At 38.2% G+C, this 21,019-nt stretch overlaps 1 protein-coding gene across 1 annotated transcript in view; it reads right to left on the bottom strand.

Annotated features, from left to right (window-relative positions):
• The window catches only part of PRTG (protogenin), a 116,826-nt gene extending 96,255 nt beyond the window's left edge, over positions 1-20,571 (bottom strand). Inside the window, exons 1-2 of the mRNA XM_044231171.1 lie at positions 20,478-20,571; positions 17,978-18,280 (exon numbers count right to left, since the gene is read on the bottom strand). Coding sequence (XP_044087106.1) covers positions 17,978-18,280; positions 20,478-20,571 — 397 coding nt within the window. The remainder of the gene's footprint in view (positions 1-17,977; positions 18,281-20,477) is intronic.
• Positions 20,572-21,019: the final 448 nt, after the last annotated feature.

The raw sequence follows: 21,019 nt of genomic DNA, 5'->3' as shown, positions 1-21,019 counted from the left end.
TATAACAAATATAAACCCTGACCTATATCACACACTTGTGTAGAATCTAAATGTATACAACTAAAGCAGAGCAGTCAAGAACTAGCCCCAAAATTGGTTCATGACCAGTGAAACCTTGGAGCACCAAAGAGAAATAAACACTTTCATAATATAGTATATACTAAGTTTAACTAAAGATGAGATCATAATAAAAAAATTAAAAATCACATAAGGAAACAATCTGCCATAAGGAAAAATTCCAGACACAGAAAAGGAGGAGGATGACACCTTGAGAACCTGAGATAATGGTACAGTTGAAGGAAATTAAAAGATAATAAAAGATTTAAAATCATGGAAGAAAAGACAGAAATAATAGCCACAGGCAATGAATAATCTAGTTCCTCAGTTACTCAATCTTTAAAATGAAAATAATAGCATGTGTTTCATAAGATTATAAGGATTAAAAAAACTAAATACATGTAAAGTGCATAGATAATGTCCCTCCCCCTACTCAGTTGGTATTATCTATTATCTGCCAGTAAATATCAGGCACCATATGATTTAATTCATAAGTGGAATTTAAAAAACAAATGATCACACATGAAAAAAGAGAGAGGAAAACCAAGAAAGCGACTCTGAACTATAGAGAACAAACTGATGGTTACCAGAGAAGAGGTGAGTCGGGGGGGGGGGGAGGTTAAATAGGTGGTGGGGGAAAAAGCAGCGCACTTACTGTGATAAGCACCGGGTGTTATATGTAAGCACTGAGTCACTAAATTGTATGTTAACTTACTGGAATTTACGTAAAAACTTAAAAATAAATAAATAAATGCGATAGAAAATAACATACAGATGTGCAAAAAAGGGAAGGATAGGTGAACAGAACCCAGGAGACATATGGAATACCACTGAGCAGACCAACATATACATTACGAGAGTTCTAGAAGGAATAGAGAGAAGTAATGGGCACAAAGAGTATTTGAACAAATAATGGCCAAAAACTTTCCCAATTTGATGAAAGAAGCGAATCCATGTACCAGAGAAGTTCAATGAACTTCAAGTAGGATAAATTAAAAGAGATCCACAAGGAACAACATTTATAATCAAACTGCTGTAAAACAAAAGAAGACCCAGGAAAATAGCAAGAAAGAAGAAACTCATCACAAACTTATTATTCCTCCAACAGGATTAACAGCTGATTGCTCATCAGAGACCAGAGGCCAGAAGACAGTGCAATGACATATTTAAAATGACATAAAGAACTGTAAAACAAGAATTCCATATCCAGTAAAACTGTCCTTCAGAAATGAGAGAGAAATTAAGACTTCCCAGATAAACAAAGGCTAAGGCAGCTTATTCCATTAGACCTGCCCCTACAAGAATGTTAAAGTGAGTCCTTCAGGTTGAAAAGAAAAGATAGTAGATAGTAATTAAAAGCCATATAAAGAAATAAAGATCTCCAATAAATGTATCTAAATTGGCAAATATTAAAGTTAATATTATTCTATTTTTTGGTTTATGCCTCCAATTTTTTTTTAAGATTTTATTTTTTTATGTGTGTGAGAGAGAGAATGAGAGAGAGAGAGCATGAGAGGGGTAAGAGGGAGAAGCAGGGAGCCCAATGTGGGACTCAATACTGGGACTCCAGGATCATGGCCTGAGCTGAAGACAGTCACTTACCAACTGAGCCACCCAAGCGCCCTTACCTCTAGGGTTGTTTGTTTTGTTTTTAATTATTTATTTGACAGAGAGAGCATGAGAAAGCTCACATGGAGGGAAAGGGTAGAGAAAGAGGGAGAAGCAGGCTCCCCACTGAGCAGGGTGCTGGACATGGGGCTCGATCCCAGGACCCTGGTATCATGACCTGAGCTGAAGGAAGATGCTTAACCAACTGAGCCACCCAAGTGCCTCTACACAACCACTTTTTATTTTTCAGTTTAAAAGATAAATAGACTTATATAAATATAAATCTATCTTACTGGATACACATGTATAAAGATGTAATGTATCATAGTAACATAAAAGGAGACTGAACTGCATAGGAGCAGAATGAAAATAAGACAGCATCAACTCAAACTAGATTGTTAAAATTCAGGATATTAAATGTAATCTCTATGGTAACCACAAGAAATATCTAAAAAATAAACACCAAATGAAACAAGAAGGGAGTCACTGTGGTTCACTACCCCAAATCAACTAAACACAAAAAGAATGCAGTAGTGGAAGAAAAGAGGGACAAAAAAAAGCCATTCAGGACATTCAGAAAATAAATAGCAAAATGTCAGAAATCCTTCTTTCTCAGTGACTATATTAAATGTAAATAAATTAAATTCTCCATCAAAAGACAGAGACTGGCAAAATGGATTAAGGAAAACAGGATCTAACAACATGCTGTCTACAAGAGATTCACTTTATATCCAATGACTTAAGTAGGCTGAAGTGAAAGCACTGGAAAAGGTATTCCATGCAAATGGTAACCAAAAGATAGCTGGGTGGCTGTAGTAGTAGCAAACAAGAGTGACATTAAGTAAAAAACTGTTACAAGAGACAAAGGAAGACATTATATACTAATAAAAGGGTCAATTCATCAAGAGCAAATAACATTTGTAAACATATGTTCACCAAATAGAGTCCCAATATATGTGTGTGTGTGTGTGTGTGTGTGTGTGTATATATATATATAAATAATATATGAAGTAAATATAAACAGAATTTAAGTGAGAAATAGAGAGTTCTATAATAATAGTTGGAAACTTCAATACAGCACATTCAACAATGGGTAGAACATCTATACAGAAAAACGATATGGAAATACAGGTCTCGAACAACACGGTACACTAACTAGACTTAACACACACATAAAGACACTATACCCAATAAAAGCAGAACACACATTCTCAAGTACACGTGGAACATTCTCCATGATAGACCACATGTTCAGCTGCAAAACAAGTCTCAAACATTTTTAAAGATTAAATGCATAAAAGGTATCTTCTCCAAGTACAGTGGAATAAAGCTAGAAGCACAGAAGGAAAACTGGAAAGCGCACACACATGTGGAAATTAAACAACAAACTGAATTAATGGGTCAAAGAAGGAAGGAAGAGGGGAGCAGGAAGAGAGGAAGAAGGAGGTGGAGAAGGAGGAGGGGGAGAAGAAAAAAAACAATACTCTGAGATAAATGAAAATGACAATGCAACATACCAAAACTTATATGGAGTTTTGGTGGAAGCAGTGCTCAGAAGATCTGTAGCAGTAAATGCCTACATTAAATAAGAAAAACTATCTCAAGTCAATAACCTTTACTACATCTTGGAAAACTAGAAAAAGTAGTAAAAACTAAACTGAAAGCTAATAGAAGGAAAAAAAGAATAAGGATTAGAATGAAGATAAATGAACAGGCTAGAAAAACAACAAAGACAACAGAATCAAAAACTGGTTCTTTGAAAAGATGAACAAAATTGGTAATTAGAAAGCTAGACTGACAAAAAAAAAAAAAGAAAAGACATAAGGAAAGAAATGAAAATGGGGATATTACTACCAACTTTACAAAAATAAAAAAATTGTAAGACAATACTATGAACTGTATACCTACAATTTGGATAATCTATATGAAATATATAAATTCTAAAATCACACAAATTATCTAAATGACTCAAAAAGCAATTGAAAATCACAATAGCCTTGGGGCATCTGGGTGGCTCAGTGGGTTAAGTCTCTGCCTTCAGCTCAGGTCATGATCCCAGGGTTCTGGGATCGAGCCCCACATCGGGCTCTCTGCTCAGCAGGAAGCCTGCTTCCCCCTCTCTCTGCCTCTCTGCCTACTTGTGCTCTCCCTCTCTCTTGGTCAAATACATAAATAAAATCTTAAAAAAAAAAAAAAAAGAAAATCACAGTAGCCTTATAATGAGTAAACAGACTGAATCACTAATCAAAAACCTTCCAAATAAGAAAAGTCCAGGACCAGATGGTTTCATTGATGAATTCTATCAAACTTTTAAACTAGAATTAACATCAATCTTCTCAAACTCTCCCAACAAACAGAAGAGGAGAGAAAACCTCCTAAACCATTCTATAAGCCCAACTCTAATACCAAAGGCAGATATATATCACAAGAAAATTACAGACGGAGAAAATAGAAAGCAACAGACCATCTTTATCAATATAGATGGAAAATCTCAACAAACTACTAGCAAACTTGATCTAATATTACATTAAAAAGACTGTATTGACCAAATGAGATCTGTCCCAGGAATTAAAAGAAAAAAATTAATATACAACATTAACAGAACAAGGCAAGAAACTATAGGACATCACAACTGATAGAAAAAAAGCAGTGAAAAAGCCAATGCATTTCCATGATAAAACACCTAGAAAACTAGAAATACAATGGAACTTCCTCAATATGATAAATGACATTTATGAAAAGTCCACAGCTAACACCATATTCAATGGTGAAAAGACAAAAAGCTTTTCTCCTATAATTTTTAAGAAAAGTATTCTACTTTTCAGTTTGGTTCCTCTTACATTATATTCTGAGTAGCAGGTAAAGCAAATATTCCTCCACAGTGCAAGTGAGGTAATAGTCTCAAAAAAGGTGAACATGACCAAGATTTTCAAGAGCACAAGAAAACTTACACTAAGAACCCATTTCACAGTTGAGTATTATTTCTACAACTCCTACCAAAAAGCAATGAAAACCTGACGTCACTAGAAACCTAGCCTCTTTTAGAAAAATACATACACACCAAAACTCTACCACCATCCAATTCAGGTACAAAATGCAAACATTTTATATACTTAAGAGGTGATATTCTTCACGTGGTAAGAGTTGTAAGACTTTTGACAAGTTCTGCAAAACTGCTTGAGGTAATCCTTGTTTACCCTGTATGTACCACACCTAAGCACTTTCCCATCAGTTGTGCAGTCTTTGTAGTGTTAATAGTCATATTTCTAATTTAGGGACAGGAAATGAACACTATTCAACATTCTACTAGAAGTTCAAGCCAGAGGAATTACAAAAGAAAAAGACATAAAAGGCATCCAAATTGTGGGGAAAAAGAAGTAGAACAATAATCATTCACAGATAATATGACTCTATATATAGAAAACCCCAAAGAATCTATAAGAAATGTACTAAAGCTAATAAATGGATTCAAATTTCAGGGTACAAGATCAACACACATAAAGCCATTGTGTTTATACACACCAGCAATAAATTATTTCATTTACAATAGCATCTTAAAGAATAAAATATCTAAGATTAAATTTTATTAAAAAGATCTGTGGACTGAAAACTACAAAACACTGCTGAAAGAAAACAAAGACCTAAATACACAATAAGATGCATTGTTTTTGGATTGGAAGACTTCATATCATTAAGACATCAATATTACCCAAAGTAATCCGCACATTCAATGCAATCCATATAAAAATTCCAAGATTCCTTTATCCAGAAATGGAAAAGCCAATCCTGAAATATGTATGTAATTGCAAGGGGCCATGAATAGTCAAAAAAAAAAATAGTCAAAAGAAGAAACAAAGTTGGAATACTCACATTTCCTGATTTTAAACTTACTGCAAAGGTATAATAATCAAAATAGTATGGTACTGGCCTAAAATGTAGGGATATAGACTAACAGAATAGAATCGAGAGTCCAGAAATAAATCCTATATACCCATGGCTAACTGATACCAACAAGGGTGCCAAATCCATTCAATCATGAACAAAGAGTATCTTCAGTGAATGGTGCTGGGACAACTGGTTCACCACAGGCAAAAGTGTAAAGCTAGACTCCTACCACTGGATTTGGTGAAGGGTTATCAAATCCAACAACAAAACTACAAGTAACAAAAGAAAAAATAAATCAAATTTAATCAAAATTAAAAACTTTATGCATCAAAGGACATTATCAAAAAAGTGAAAAGACAAAATATAGAACTGCAGAAAACATTTGCAAATCATATAACTGATAAGATGAATATCCAGAATATTAAAAAAAAAAACCTCCTACAACCCACCAACAATAAAAAATTCAATGATCTAATTTTAAAAAATGGGCAGTAGATATTTCTCCAGAGAAAATATACGGATGGCCAATAAAGACATGAAAAGATCATTAGCCATTAGGAAAATGCAAATCAAAACCACAATGAGGTAACACTTCACACTTATGGTAGTATATTAATAAGGAAAATAATAAGCATTAGTGTGGACACGGAAAAACTGAATCTCCTGCACATTGCTAATGGGAATGTAAAGTGGGTGCAGCAACTATGGAAAAGAGTTGGGTGGCTCCCAAAAAGGCTAAATGCAGAATTACCGTATGATCTAGCAATTCCACTCCTAGACATATGCCCAAAGAAGTGAAAACAGGGACTGAGAAACTTGAATGTCAATGTTCACTGCAAAATTATTCATAGTAGCCATAAGAAGGAACAATCAAATAACCCATCAACAGATGACTAGATAAATATAATGTGGTTTATCATATAATGGAATCTTATTCAACCATGAAAATGAGGTACTAATTAATGCTACAACATGTATGAAACTTGAAAATATTATGCTAAGCGAAAGAAGCCAGACACAAAACTCGACATATTGTAGAATTCTATTTTTATGTCATGTCCAGAATAAGCAAATCTATAGAGACAGAAATCAGCTTAGTGGTTGCAAGGTATAGGTGGAGAGAGAACTGGGAGGTGTGGGGTTTCTTTTTTGAGGTGGTGGATATATTCTGCAATTACATAATGGTGATAAAGGAATAAAACCCACAGAAATACAAACTTTCAAAAGGGGAACTTTGTGATATGTGAATTCTACCTCAATAGAACTACTACTTAAAAAAATATATCCACAAGATATCACTATGTTCCTCCTTTCAAGGAATAGTAATAATAATGACACATAGTCAACCATTTATTTAAATCTCAACTTTTTAAGATTTTATTTATTTGAGAGAGAGCACAGAGAGAGAGAGAGCCTGTGAGCAGAGGAGGTGAAGTGGCCGAGGGAGAAGCAGCAGAATCCCCACTGAGTGGAGAGAGGATGCACCCTCTCCCACCTTCAATCCCAGGGCGCTGGGATCATGACTTGAGCTAGAGGCAGAATTTTAACCAACTGAGCCACCTAAGTGCCCCTCAACCTTTTGACTAGAAAGAGCCTCATTCCTTGGAGGTTATTTAAAGATACATTTGAAAATCACTGCTTGAGCTCAAACTTCCATTTGTACAGATGTATCAACAAATGCTGAGCCTCTAAAAGGACTGGCTACAGCTCTCTCTCCCTGCATTGAGGTCATACACAGGAAAAGAAACTCCATGAAGTGTTACAGGACAGATAAAATAGAAACACATTAGTGCTTTTGTTTCAAAACTGCCTATTTTCTACAGCAACAACAACAAAGTCTTACACAAATACAGCAGTAAAGGGTGAGTTCCACAATGTTAAAGTAATACTTTTTAAATAAATATTAAGAAATTAAAGAAGTGTCTTTAATCTCAGGATCAGTCCCACTACAATTCTCTTTCCTGAATTCTGGATTAGATGAGATATTTTGAATTTAGAAAGACACATTTCCACACAATATATGGGAGAAAAACTTTACTTGAACACTGCAAATTCATGACTAGAATCAGCAAACCTGAGCTCTAATCCCAGACCTGGTAGCTATGCCCTTGGGCAAGGCAGTTATCTCCCTTCAGCTTCATATTCCTTATTTACAAATAGAAATTTCTAAGACTACAAGTTATTATCTTAACTCATGTTAGAAGGAGCCAAAATGATACTGCAAGTCAAATTAGGGAGCAAGGACTCTACTGACTGTGGGTTTCAGAAAATTTTAAAGGTTTCTCTTCCAAATGTTCTTTGCCAGTATCTTAACAGTCTAAAAAGTTTGCAGATCAGCAGAAAAATAATAATGTATTTTTTCTTTATCTTATTCCTCTTTTTTTAACATTATCCCCTTCCAAAAATTGTTTAACAGGGCAAAACTTCTGATTGTCAGCTTCTTTCTGTCCTGAGAAGAGTCAATTCTATAATAAGAAACCAGTCACTTCTCTATTGACCAACTTGTAATTTCTCAATGTACCATTTGCTAAGCAATAAAATTCTCTCCCATAGCTTCCAAGTTGACATCTGGTGGACTGAAAATTAAACAAATTTCCCAAAGTTTCTTCTGCCTGTATACTATCTTTCATGTATTATCACAGATTTCTAAAAACATAGTAAATCATCCAGGTAAAGATACTCACAGGCTTTGAAGAAATCATTCTATCACTGGGGTAACTTCAATAATGCTTTTGGTAAAATTTTTGATTTTAAAATCTTACTACTTTACTGAGATTGGTCCCTCAGTTAAAATAATATAAGAGTTATTAACTAAGAGAGCATGGAAATGTGACTTTCTTAAACACATAAAAAGTGAATTGTTTTTATTTAAAAAAAAAAAAACACCAGTAAATACATTTAACTGTGGAAATTGTTTAAGAAAAGCTGTGATCGCTCTTTTAAAAAGAAATACCAAAATGGTAATACCAACATCAAAGCATTTTTTTCCTATTATGTGTTCACATTGAGGTCAATATTTTAATTGGAGTTACTTTAAATCCAATCAGAGGGACTCAAGCTAACTAAGTTTGAAAGCTGGGGGGAAAATTAAACTTTATCATTCTTAATAGGAATTGGTGGTGGGTGGATGCAGGCAGTATAATCTATTTCTATTAAGATACTAATACATTAGCTAAACACTGTTAAGATGAAATTGGCACTATTTCATTTAAACACTGAGTCAATAAACATCAGAATACACTATTAATTAGCAAAACTAGACACATTTGTAAAGTTATACCTCTCATGTACTATGTCAACCTTCAAAGAGCACAACAATTATGAACTGCCCAGTGCCAGTTAAAGTAACTTTTTTTTCTGACTCTTAAAAATAATGGCTCAGTTGGTTAAGCGGCTGCCTTCGGCTCGGGTCATGATCCCGGCGTCCTGGGATCGAGTCCCACATCAGGCTCCTTGCTCAGCGGGGAGCCTGCTTCTCCCTCTGCCTCTGCCTGCCATTCTGTCTGCCTGTGCTCGCTTGCTCTCCCTCTCTCGCTCTCTCCGATAAATAAATAAGATCTTTAAAAAATAATAATAATAATACTAGCTCAAATTATCAGTATTAGTTTAAGACTCCCCCCACCGAAATTGATTCCCCGATGATTCATGGCAGGAGTATGAATTCTTAAAAGTACCAAGTCAAATGATGGCCAAGCCATTTTATTTTTTTTCCCAGTGACTTAAATGGTTCTCTTATAATGTGTGATTAGATTCAGTCTTATAAAATATATAATTTATTGGACATTTATGTAGAATAACAATAATAGAATTACAAAAATAAGGGCACTGTGTTGCTCAAGACCCATTCCCCCTCCTTTTTGTCCTTTTTACAGATAACACAAGGTAGAAATCAGAATAATTAAGTGATTTGTCTACAGTCATATAAATCACAGGTAATGGATTTGTGGTCCTCCTGCCTTTCGTCATTCTGCTTTTCCACTGTAGCTCCCAGCAACTCGATAAGGGGGGAAAAAAGCAGCAACGAAGAATATTTACCAGGTATTGTTACCTGGTAATATTTCATAATTTCTTTATGAAAGGACTATAGTAAGAAAACAAGAACACTAAATTTTCTGTTTTGACACAACTACTATTTACCTCAAAATAAAGAAATGTGCAATTTTTCTCTTCTAGTTTGAACTGATATGTTCTACTCAAGGCACTTTTATGGAGTAGAACACATAGTGCCAAATGTTCAACCATCCATGCTCAGCGCTAGAGTCACTCATTAAAAGATCCGGCTTTCTCCTTTATCCATCTTGGGCTACCAGTGGCTTACTGGCCTCAACAGGTGACCAAACTACCTATAGGAAAAATCTTTTAACTTTCAGTAGCTCAAAGAGCTAACCAAAATGAAAGCAAACACAAAGAATGATACCTTGAAAAAGATGAAGACTGAAATCCCTGCCCACTGCTCCTAAGTAATCTAAGTAATCTAAAACGAGTATTTCATAATAACCATGAAAATTTTCTCTGTCACTTTGTGTGCTAGTTAGCATACTGTAGTGTCTAATTCTTTTCCCTTCACTTACCTCTTGATGCCCTCTCAAGACACCACCTTCTTTATTTACATCATTATCTAGAGGAAGTTAAGTTGTTTCTGACCAAAATAAGTCCATGGTACCATTGAATTAGCTGAAAAGATTTCTGTTAACCATTCACCCAAAGAACCACCTACCACACACCAAATGGAATTCTCTGGGCTGTTAATCTCATACAGGTTTACTTGTCTCCATGCAGAGTATCACAAAAGATGTTCTTTACCACTTACCACACATGGAGATTTCTCCTATCTTTTTCAACATTGGAGTCAATGACATCCAGAAAATAAAATTAACTGACTGAACAGGGTTAAATAAAATTTGCATTCACTCTTTGACTAGATATCCTCAAGAAAAGATCTAAAATACTGAGATCAAAATGAAGGGACCTATAGAATGGTGAGCTCTTAGTAGGTTTCAGTGTACCACATGTATGAAGAAGGAATGGAGAGGCAAATCATTTCCAATTAGACAAGTACTGACCCAGACACATTTTTTAAATCAAGTTTCCTTCACAATACTTAAAAAAGTTATAGTTCTACAATCAATACATTTAGCACTATGAACATGAAAAAATCAGATTATCAAGCATAAGACAGAGATAGTTAAAATAACTCTTGGCCCAGGATCACTTGGACTTCTTGGACTTGGACTTCTACCTCTTTCAGAAACATCAACAGTTTTCAACCAGGTATGATTTTGCCTCCCAAAACACATTTTTGGTTGTCACAACTGGGGAAAGGCATGCTATGGGACTGGGATCTGGTATGTAGAAGCCAGGGATGCTGATGTACGTTCTAGACTGCATAAGACAGCTTCCACAATGAAGAATTATCTAGCCCCAAATGTTGACTGCACCAAGGCTGAGAAACCCTGAGAAATGTAACCTACAGTAAAAATGCATTATCATTTTTTTTTAAGTTGGTGGAGTAAAAGAGACCCATTTTGAGTATTACTAAAAAGACTACAAAACCATAACAATAAAAAGAACATTCTGGATGATTACTCCCAAAGAATATGATTTAGAAAAAGTAGTCTATGTTAAGTAGCATCATAAAAAAACAAACTATCACTGATTTACTATTGTTTCATTAAGTAAAATTTTTTCCATTTTTTTAATTTAATTCAGCCAACATATAGCACATCATTAGTTTTTGGTGTAGTGTTCAATGATTCATTAGTTGCATATAACCCCCAGTGCTCATCATCATAAAGTAAATTGCTAAAAGAAAATTTCCCTCGGGCACTTGGGTGGCTCAGTTGGTTAAGCATTGGACTCTTGATCTCAGGATGGTGAGTTCAAGCTCCCATTAGACTGGGGATGGAGTCTACTAGAAAGAGAGAGAGAAAGACAGAGAGAGAAAGAAAATTTCCTTTCCATCAGTCGTAAGAAATAAGCCCAGTAAGGACCTGAACAATAAACCCTGAACAGTGATTGCATTCTCCAATAGTCACTTGATTAAACTAGCCACAAATGCTAAAGCTATTTAAAAAAATACATATACATAAACATGAGAAAAGGGCAAACCCTCCAGAAACTGAAAAAATAAACATTTTCAATTCATGCTTTCCATTCAGCCTATAAGAATTTGGCTTTTAACGTGCATCAAAAGCAGTTTCTGAGAACCAGAGGTTGAAAAAAGAAAAAAAAAAAAAAGGAATGTATAAGTCAGGAAAGTATTTGTCAGATTAGTGTCAGAGACCTTTGTAAGGATGACACCTTCATCCTCTGCAATACATATCCCTAGAGGGATTCACTTGGCTTCAGAACTACAGACACTGAAGGTAATTTAGTACATTTTTACCCTTTTTGCCCATCACCATTGTCAGTTGCTGACTGTGAGCTGGCTCTGTGCAGATTCCCATGTTAAGGCAACTGCCAACATTACTTCAATGATTACAACTATGTATCATTACAACTGTAACTTATCATTACAACTACTTCCTCTCTTATTTACCAAATTTAAATGATGAGCTTAAAACATGCTTTACTGAAGAGTTTGGACACACGTAAGTATTAAAATAGTCCTGACTGAAAGTGAAAATTTGGGGTACAATTTTTAGGTCTTCTCTTAAAACATCTCAATAACCACAGCTGTTCTTAAAAATTCAAGTATGATCTGGGCACTCGGCTGGCTCAATTGGTTGAGCCGCTGCCTTCGGCTCAGGTCATGATCCCGGAGTCCTGGGATCAAGTCCCACATCAGGCTCCAGCTCCATGGGGAGTCTGCTTCTCCCTCTGACCTTCTCCCCTCTCATGCTCTCTCTCTCTCTCTCTCAAATAAATAAATAAAATCTTTTTAAAAAATTCAAGTATGATTAACAAAATGCCAAACATTATTATTTTTCATATAGTCATTGCCAATTTAAAAGCTGAAAGTAATCTATCCTTAATAGAGCAAATCTGCCTGTGAGAGATAAAAATTCTCTCTCAATATTGTAGTCAGGGCTATTAGGGTTTTCCAAAGAGTAACCTCAAATGTATTGATTTATTAATTGAAATACTCCTTCAAACTTAAAGTCTTGCTTAAAAGATTTGGTTTTTTGATGGGGGGGCTAAGGGTTTTTTTTGTTTTTGGGTTTTGTTTTGGTTTGGTTTGGTTTTGGTTTTGTTTTGAGGTGTTTTTTGTTTGTTTGGTTGGTTGGTTTTTTGGGGTTTTTGTTTTGTTTTGTTTTGTTTTGCTATTCTTTTAAATTGCTCTGGACTCCATCAATAGGCCCAGCTGTTAAATTCAGGAGCAGTGACAACAAATCCCTCCGCAAACAAGTGCTGAAAGCAAGACCCCTTCTTTAGAATAATCAGAGATAGTTGACAAAGAGGACCATACCAAATGCTCTTTCAATATTCCATTAAGGAGCTGAACAGAAATAAACACATTTATATACATCTTAAAGCAAATTATAAATTCTACCCCTCAGTGGATCCTGCTTGGTTATAAAATTAAAGATCCAACAACTATGAAAAACAGTGAGATAATGTTACGGGTTTCTGAAGATGAGAAATGGTCCTCACTAATCAAGTGTAAAGTGGGAAAAACTGGTTCCATCACCCAGAGATTATCAGGTACCTGATAAACCTTTTAAGTAGACAGAATTAAAGAACCAAGTATAATTGTATATAAGCCTGTAGAATTCTTTGTGCTTTTACTTCCCCGACTTAAGCAATTTTAAGATGGTCAATTTTTAAGTTAAACACGTACTCTTGAACCATACATAACCCATTCTCTTTGAATATAATTTTTTTGTGATCCCAGAAAGCATCATCTGAACCTTATCTACAGTCTCTCTAAATACCTCAGTTCTGTCTTATTTTTCTGAAATCAGATGACTTTTACTTTTGTGTTACAACTGTTTAGTTAGGGCAGGTAACTGTTAACAGCTTGAAGTGAACAGGCACACATGTAAGAGATGTTCCCCTTTACAGCATCTACAAATCTCAATAAAAAGTGACACTGTAGCAAAATCTTGCCCATCTTGGGTCCTAGGTCACTAATACAATTCAAAATTTAGGCTAATAGCCTCATAGTTCTTATCTTTCTCTTTTCAACCACCCACCCTATTTTTTTTTTTTTAGCATGAGTCATTAAATATTCTCAATATATTTTAACTCATTTTGGACTATAATTTGTTTTACTCTTTAAAATACAAACCGCACTCATAGAACAGTTTTTCATTAATCTAACTACAACAACAACAAAAGCCTTGAAGTCTCATCTCCATTTAAATTGCAGTGATAAACATTTTATTCAGGGAAAACAAACTACATCCTTTTAAAGGGAATTACTACTGCTATGTAAAGGTATAGATACAGACTACCTCCCCCCCCAACTTTACACATGCAAAACCTAACCTCAAAATTGAAGGGGGGGGTGGAAATCATAAAGTTACAATACTATGATCTTCCAGCTAACACTCACTTAAAAAATGATTTTTCACCCAAATGAAGCACCCTGAAATACCTAAGAAATATAAGCTGGCTTTATTTTCTCTTTCCCTCTATCCTAAGGCTTCAATTTCCACCTTTTATGGAAAGGAAATAAACAACTAGCTTCCTGTTCAATCACTAGCTCACAGCCAGTCTTTTACACATCACAGAACACACCCCGCCTCCTCCTTTACTTCTCTCAAATGTCTCTTATCTTAATTTAAACTTGTTGAAATATGAGACCATTTTACCACACTAGTGCTTTCCTATGAAATTTATCTTACTTTAATGTTAAGAATGCAAGGAACATCAAAATGTGCAGGGATTATTTCTTACTCCTAAAATATTTAAATTAAATAATTTACATAGTGAAGACTTAGCATGTACGTGAAAGTGGAAATTCGATTTGCCAAAAGCTAAAAATACTGAAATTTATAGGAAACAGCTTAATCTTCCGTTCTTACTATTCTATACAACTAGAAAAAGGGCCTCACACACTCTCCTTTCTCTACTAACTTCATGAAAATGTAAAATGGCTAAAATGCCTATCAATAAAAAGGATTACCTTTAAAAAAAAAACAACTAAATATTACTTTAACCCTATACTTTCCTTTAAAAATGGGATGCCTTAGAAAAACTAAGTTAGACAAATTCTTTTGTGCTTGGATGAACAACAGGAAAGCCAAGCCTCCAGGCCTTTGGGGAGGAACCTTGTCCCTGCAGCCGGGCTCTGATGTGCTTGGGAGATAAGGCTCCAAAGTGACACTTAAGGAAAGGCCGGTTCACATTTGAATTTCTGCATTCCTCAAGAACAATTCATGGCAATAACTAACTTTGCAGAAGAGCTACATGAAAGCTTTGGCCAATGAATGAGGGTCATCTGCTCTTTATCACAAGGGTAAACCTCATCCTGGCCAGTTTCTAACCTTTTAACCCTGTGAATTCCTAATTTACACATGAATAATGGAATTCTTGCCTAGAGTGCAACTTTCAGCTTCTAGTTCCTAAGTTTAGAAACCAAGACTTGATTGCCTACGTGTTAAAAATCTAAAACTTGCACAGATTAAAGTTTAAGATTTTCAGATGCTATACTCTTACACTTCTGAATCAAAAGATATGCTTGCTGGCCAATCTTTGATCAGAAAAATAAAAAGAACATACTTGCACCCTGCTGCTATCAATAACTGGAAGAGAAAAAGCTTTTTTTTTTTTTAAAGCGAAATAGAATGTCCACTTAATGCCTATTCTCTTCCTGTTTAATATGTACAACATCTTTACCCTGAACTTAGGATAAAGTCATTTGAGCCTATATCACTGTCGGACATTGCTTTTTAAATACCCAAACTAACTTTGTAAATTCAGAATCCCTAAGAAGTCTCATGTTTCTAAAGGAAAATCTAAAACCACTACCTATTCATATCAAATCTATAGTACCGAATGTAATTTCCTAGCAAAGTTATCTCCACAGAGTTAAATAAAACATGTGCCTATGAAAAATGTGGTCCCTATAACTGAGTACAATTGACATTTGCCACCAATGTTCTAGTCTCACTAGAAAGTTTTTGATACTCATTACATGAAAACTTCTTCACAAGACCTTTCAATACTATTCACATCTAATATTTATTATCCATAATTTTTACAGTTAGAAAAATCTAAAGATACTCAAAAAGCCAACACTAACATTTGTTTCACTGTTAACAACACTTAATATCCTACACAGACTTGAAAGCTCTGTGTGTTTTCAAGGCATTTCTGAGTGCCTTAGAATTTTGTCAGGCTACTAAGGAGGTCCTGGAAACAATGTGTGGTCATGATAAATGCTTCATCCTTTCAAGGCCCATCCGCCCTCCTCCACCTTTCTGTTCTGCTCCTCTCCAGCAAAGAAATACAAACGACAGTTCCTAGTATGAAAAGCTTCCCACAATGCTGAAAAGGTGAAAAAGTTACAACTCTACGCAACAATGTTATGTTACACACACACACACACACACACACACACAAAGAACACAGCACACTATTCTGAAAACAGCAAAGAAAAACCAAAAACAAAAAGATTATTGGCTAGTGATTTATGCCAAACAAAAAAGTTTATCAAAAATTTTCTCAGGTTTTTGTTATTTGGGGGTGGGGGAGGTTAGAACTGGAAGCTTTTCTACCTTTCTGAAATATTTCAGTATAAAAGTATCTTTGCTTGGAACTTATTTTCTACAATTAATCATTACTGCACAAGTAAATTACTACTATGATGGTGGCATAAATATGGCCATATACTGTTAAAATAGTTAAAGTCATCTAGAAAATCCCTGCCAATAGCTTTCTAAATTTCAGTTGTGTAGATGGTGAAGAAACTACTTCTTAAAGATCATGTCTTTATCTTATGAGCTCCCTCTTGCTATTGTTCATTCTGTAAATGATCAATTTGTCAGCATTGCACAAAATCTATCTTTTGTGGATTAACAGAAGAATGTAGCTACGAGACTTGTAAAAACTATTTTTAAGGGGCGCCTGGGTGGCTCAGTGGTTTAAAGCCTCTGCCTTCAGCTCAGGTCATAATCTCAGGGTCCTGGGATCAAGCCCTGCATTGGGCTCTCTGCTTGGCGGCGAGCCTGCTTCCTCCTCTCTCCCTCTCTGCCTACTTGTGATCTCTGTCAAATAAATAAATAAAATCTTTTTTTTAAAAAAAATAACTATTTTTAAGGGGCGCCTGGGTGGCTCAGTGGGTTAAATCCTCTGCCTTCTGCTCAGGTCATGATCCCAGAGTCCTGGGATCGAGCGCATCGGGCTCTCTGCTCAGCAGGGAGCCTGCTTCCTCCTCTCTCTGCCTGCCTCTCTGGCTACTTGTGATCTCTCTGTCAAATAAATAAATAAATAAAAATCTTTTTTAAAAAACTATTTTTAAGATACTGTTTAAAGGTTTACATTGTCTATTGTCATCTGGAGTGTCGCATGTTTGATCCCTCAAAGAGGTGGGAAAGCCTCAGTGGGAACAAGGAGTTCCCCATCCATCCTAGGCCCATCTTTACACTCAACAGTTATCAGGTCAACCACCAAGCACTGGATCACTTGGACAAATGGCTGATCTGATGGGGCTGTTAATACAAAGGAAATCATTAGACAGCAAACTTTATGACAACTGGAATAAAGGGGGCAGATCTGGTTTAAATCCATTAGGCATAATATGGAAATGGCCTTAACCTCTTTCTCTCCCAGCAGAAAAAGACTAGGAATACTTCAAAGGCTTGAGAGTTACTGACCAATGCCCTCTCTACAATTAAAAAGCAACATGAGTGATCTTAAAGCACTCCGAGAAATGGAAGGCTGGGCTATAAGAAAGATTAAGCAATCATGGGCCATCTACAAAGCAGAAAGATCTACTTGTGTTTAAATTTTGATTATTAATTTATGAAAGATGAGATTTTAAAACTTTTGTTGTGTTAGCTAAAACTATTGCACCCAACTATTTTCATAGCGTGAAACACTTATAAATTTATATAAAGCTACTTCTACAGGTTTCGGTGTTCTAAATCTAACTTGACTTTCATTCCCAATCACTCATTAATTTTTTTCTCAGTCTTTTTAAAAAATATTTTATTTATTTGACAGACAGAGATCACAAGTAGGCAGAGAGGCAGGCAGAGAGAGAGGGAAGGGAAGCAGGCTCTCTGCCCAGCAGAGAGCCCAACTCGGGGCTCAATCCCAGGACCCTGGGATCTTGACCTGAGCCAAAGGCAGAGGCTTTACCCCACTGAGCCACCCAGGTGCCCCTTTCTCTGTCTTTTGCTTGCCCTTAGGATCAGCTACTGTCTCCAGGAAAACTCTTCAAGTTTGTGTGACTTTCAGGGTTAGTACATAGTGAATCACAAAATCATCAAAATGTAGCAATGAAAACTGTCAGACAATGAAGAATTTAAACACTTACTTGACAAGGTAAGATGCGCTTTTTGACTAAGAATGGCTCCATATTTGTTCATTGCCAAGCACTGATAAAATCCTTCATCAGACAGCTCTCCTCGCTTGCCTTCCACTTCACTGATGTATAAAGAGCCGTTAGACAGAACCTGGATCCGTTTATTTTCAGACACCTTTGCTCCATTTTTCAACCATGTGACCTTAATAGGAACTTCGCCATGAGCCTGGCAATCTAAAATGACTGGGTCCTTTCTTGTGACAGTTACATCCTGTGGTTCTTTTATAAAAAACAGTTCACTAAAGCACCACACTCCTATAAGGAAAAAGAGAGGGGAGGCATATCCAGAATTACAAGTATAAAATCATTTCTTAACACATAATTGTAAAACATATTCAGGATGTAACACGACAAAGTTTAACAAATATATTAGTTAACTGATAAACACCTTAATAAAGCAATCTAAGTTCAGCAAACCTTTTCAACAAATCAGAAAAATCATCTTTTACAACATCTACTCTAAAAGCATAGGGAAGATTTCATAAACATCTATCCCTTGTAAGAATCCTGTTCTCAAGCTCCTTGCTAGAGTATCAAAATCATCAGGAAAACTCAAGAGCACAAGCTGTTTGCTACTTTTACAAGCTTGTCAAAAAGATCTTGAACAGAGTAAGTCGTAAAAGTCTAATTTTACAAGAAATCATTAGCAAAACTCCAACTCTGTGAACAAGCAAGTTTATTTCCTTGTCCCTTGAAGTGTTTTGGACCCCTTGGCACCTACTCCTCTGGGAAGTGCATTTATCTTTTGTGACAAATTACAAGTTTGCATTTTTCCATCTGTCCTTTTACAGCAAAGACTGTCTCCTCTCCTTGAAATAGATCCATTTACTTAGTTTCTGCAGAGTAAGGTAGGTATTTAATGGGCAAACTGTAGAGTTTGAAACGCTGGTAACTTTTGCTGATTGTACTCAGTGGGTGATCAGATTAGAAAACTTTTATTTTTTCTTTCTTTTCTTTCGAACTCCCAAATGCTGGAAGAAAGTGTGTGACTAATTGGTCCTTACTGTCTAATAAGGATAGAAGATTGCTTAATCAACGAATACACATTTTTATCAGAGCAGAGGAAAGGTTTTAATCTAAGCATACGCATCGCTCGGGTCCCTGCCAGGAGAAAACATCCGATGACCTCTTAATACCCTGTCACGTCCTGCATTCTGTCTGGCATACTGATTGGGGAGTGTTAGGAGTTTGGGAATATTTCATCTTCCTTATGATGTTCTGAATACATGATTACAAATTCCCGGGACTGATCTGTTTCTCATCAAGGCAGGTCCTCGGAAAACTCACACACTAGTCATGCTCCCACGCTCGGGCTGCGGACTTCTAATATACGCCCAGGGCGACTAGAGCGACCCTAACAACCCCGCGCTGCGAGGACCACTCCGGAAGGCGCCCATTGTGTTTCCGAGTCACATCTGACTTTGATCCTTTTCTCATGTTAACAGAAAACTAACTCCTCCAGAGAAGATGAAAGTCCGGGGTTTGTAACCTGTAAATAAATAAAATAACCCATTCTCCTGAACACTCTTCCTCCTCGCCCCTCACAATCATCACATCCACTTTATACTTTTTTATCTCTTTGAGGATAAACCAGCGCAGATGCAAACCAGAGAAATTAGTTCATCCAACTTTGCACAAGGCTAAACTGGAGTTTGGAGAAATCTTCACAGTGGCACACCTCAGGCCCTGCCCCCAAAATACCTAGCTACGGGGGAGGAGGGATCCTATTCATAAGATTATACCTGCCTCCTCCGTTCCCGGTACTCCCCGCCCTCCCCCCAACACAAATCAGCCACGCACCTTCCAACCCATCATGTCTCTAATTCTACCCCTCCCCTGTCCTTCTCCTCTCTAGATCCGGATCTGGGGAAATGGGGGCCCTAGGGGTGCTGCCCCCAAGGCTGAGTTCACCTATTCTCTCCCCTGGCCTAAAACGCGTGGGAAACCCCCACTGCAAAAAGGGGAAGCAGAGGGAAACCGCGGCGCCCCCTGCGTGGCCAGGCTGCCACTAAGGAAACAATATAAATAAAGCCACGTGCGCCGCGGCGGCCCCGGCGGGCTAGCGAGGGGGCGGGCGGCGCGGAGCTGGAACGGAGGTTGGCCGCGGAGGCGAGGACTCGGCCCGAGCCCGGACAATGGCGCGAGGAGAAAGGGGGAAGAGTGGACAGCGGGCGCCACGGCCCTGCAGGCTGCGGCTCACGAAGCGCAGCGAGGAGGGGCGTGTGCCGGGAGAGGCGCCCACCGCTCCGCCCGCGCCCCCGCACAGCCCGCGGGCCGCCCGCGCCTCCGGCAGCCGCTCCCGACTGGCAGCAGGGAGGGGGCAGGTCCGGTGGTCAGCGCACCGCGGCGGACCTCGCCGTCCCCCCAACACCCCCCCGCCCTGTGGTTTCCTCTCTCCCCAGCCCACTCGCGCCTGCTCAAACCCCACAGACGCAGAAGAAAGCGCGCCCACCTGGACCGGAGCCGAGCAGCAGCAGGAGCAGGAGCGCGCGGAGCAGCATCCCTGGCCGCCGCAGCCGGGCGAGGGGTCGCAGAGAAGGCGCCATTCAGCGGGGCTGCGCGGGCATGCTCCCCGGCCACCCCGTAGCCGCTGTCCGCCTGCCTGCCCCCGCCTCCTGGCGCTCCCCACGCCGCTGCTGGACGCGCGCAGCCTGGGCTTCCCTTTCGGGCTCCGGCGTGGCGTGGCGTGGCGTGGCGTGGCTCGGCGCGGCGTGGCTCGGCGCGGCCGGCGGCGCGTCTCTGTGTCGCGGCGAGGCCGGCGCACGGACACCCGCTCGCAAGAGGCGGGGGGCCCGAGAGTCCGGCCTGGGGGCGGAGTGAGGCGGCGGCTGGAGGGGGCGGGGGCGGCGGAGTGGACAGCGCCGCCGCTGCCGGCCTGGGGACTACTTTCTACATCTGGCCCCTGGTCTGGGGACCGCGAGGTCGGTGCGGCCGGCGGAGGGAGACGCCAGGAGGGGGGCCCGTGGCGGCCCTGGCGCTGCCCCGCGGGGAGGG

The sequence above is a fragment of the Neovison vison genome, chromosome 13 (genome assembly GCF_020171115.1).
Source record: "Neovison vison isolate M4711 chromosome 13, ASM_NN_V1, whole genome shotgun sequence".
In the NCBI taxonomy this organism is placed as follows: domain Eukaryota; kingdom Metazoa; phylum Chordata; class Mammalia; order Carnivora; family Mustelidae; genus Neogale; species Neogale vison.
Note: the sequence above shows the minus strand (reverse complement) of the source record. Positions and strands in the feature narration are given on the sequence as shown.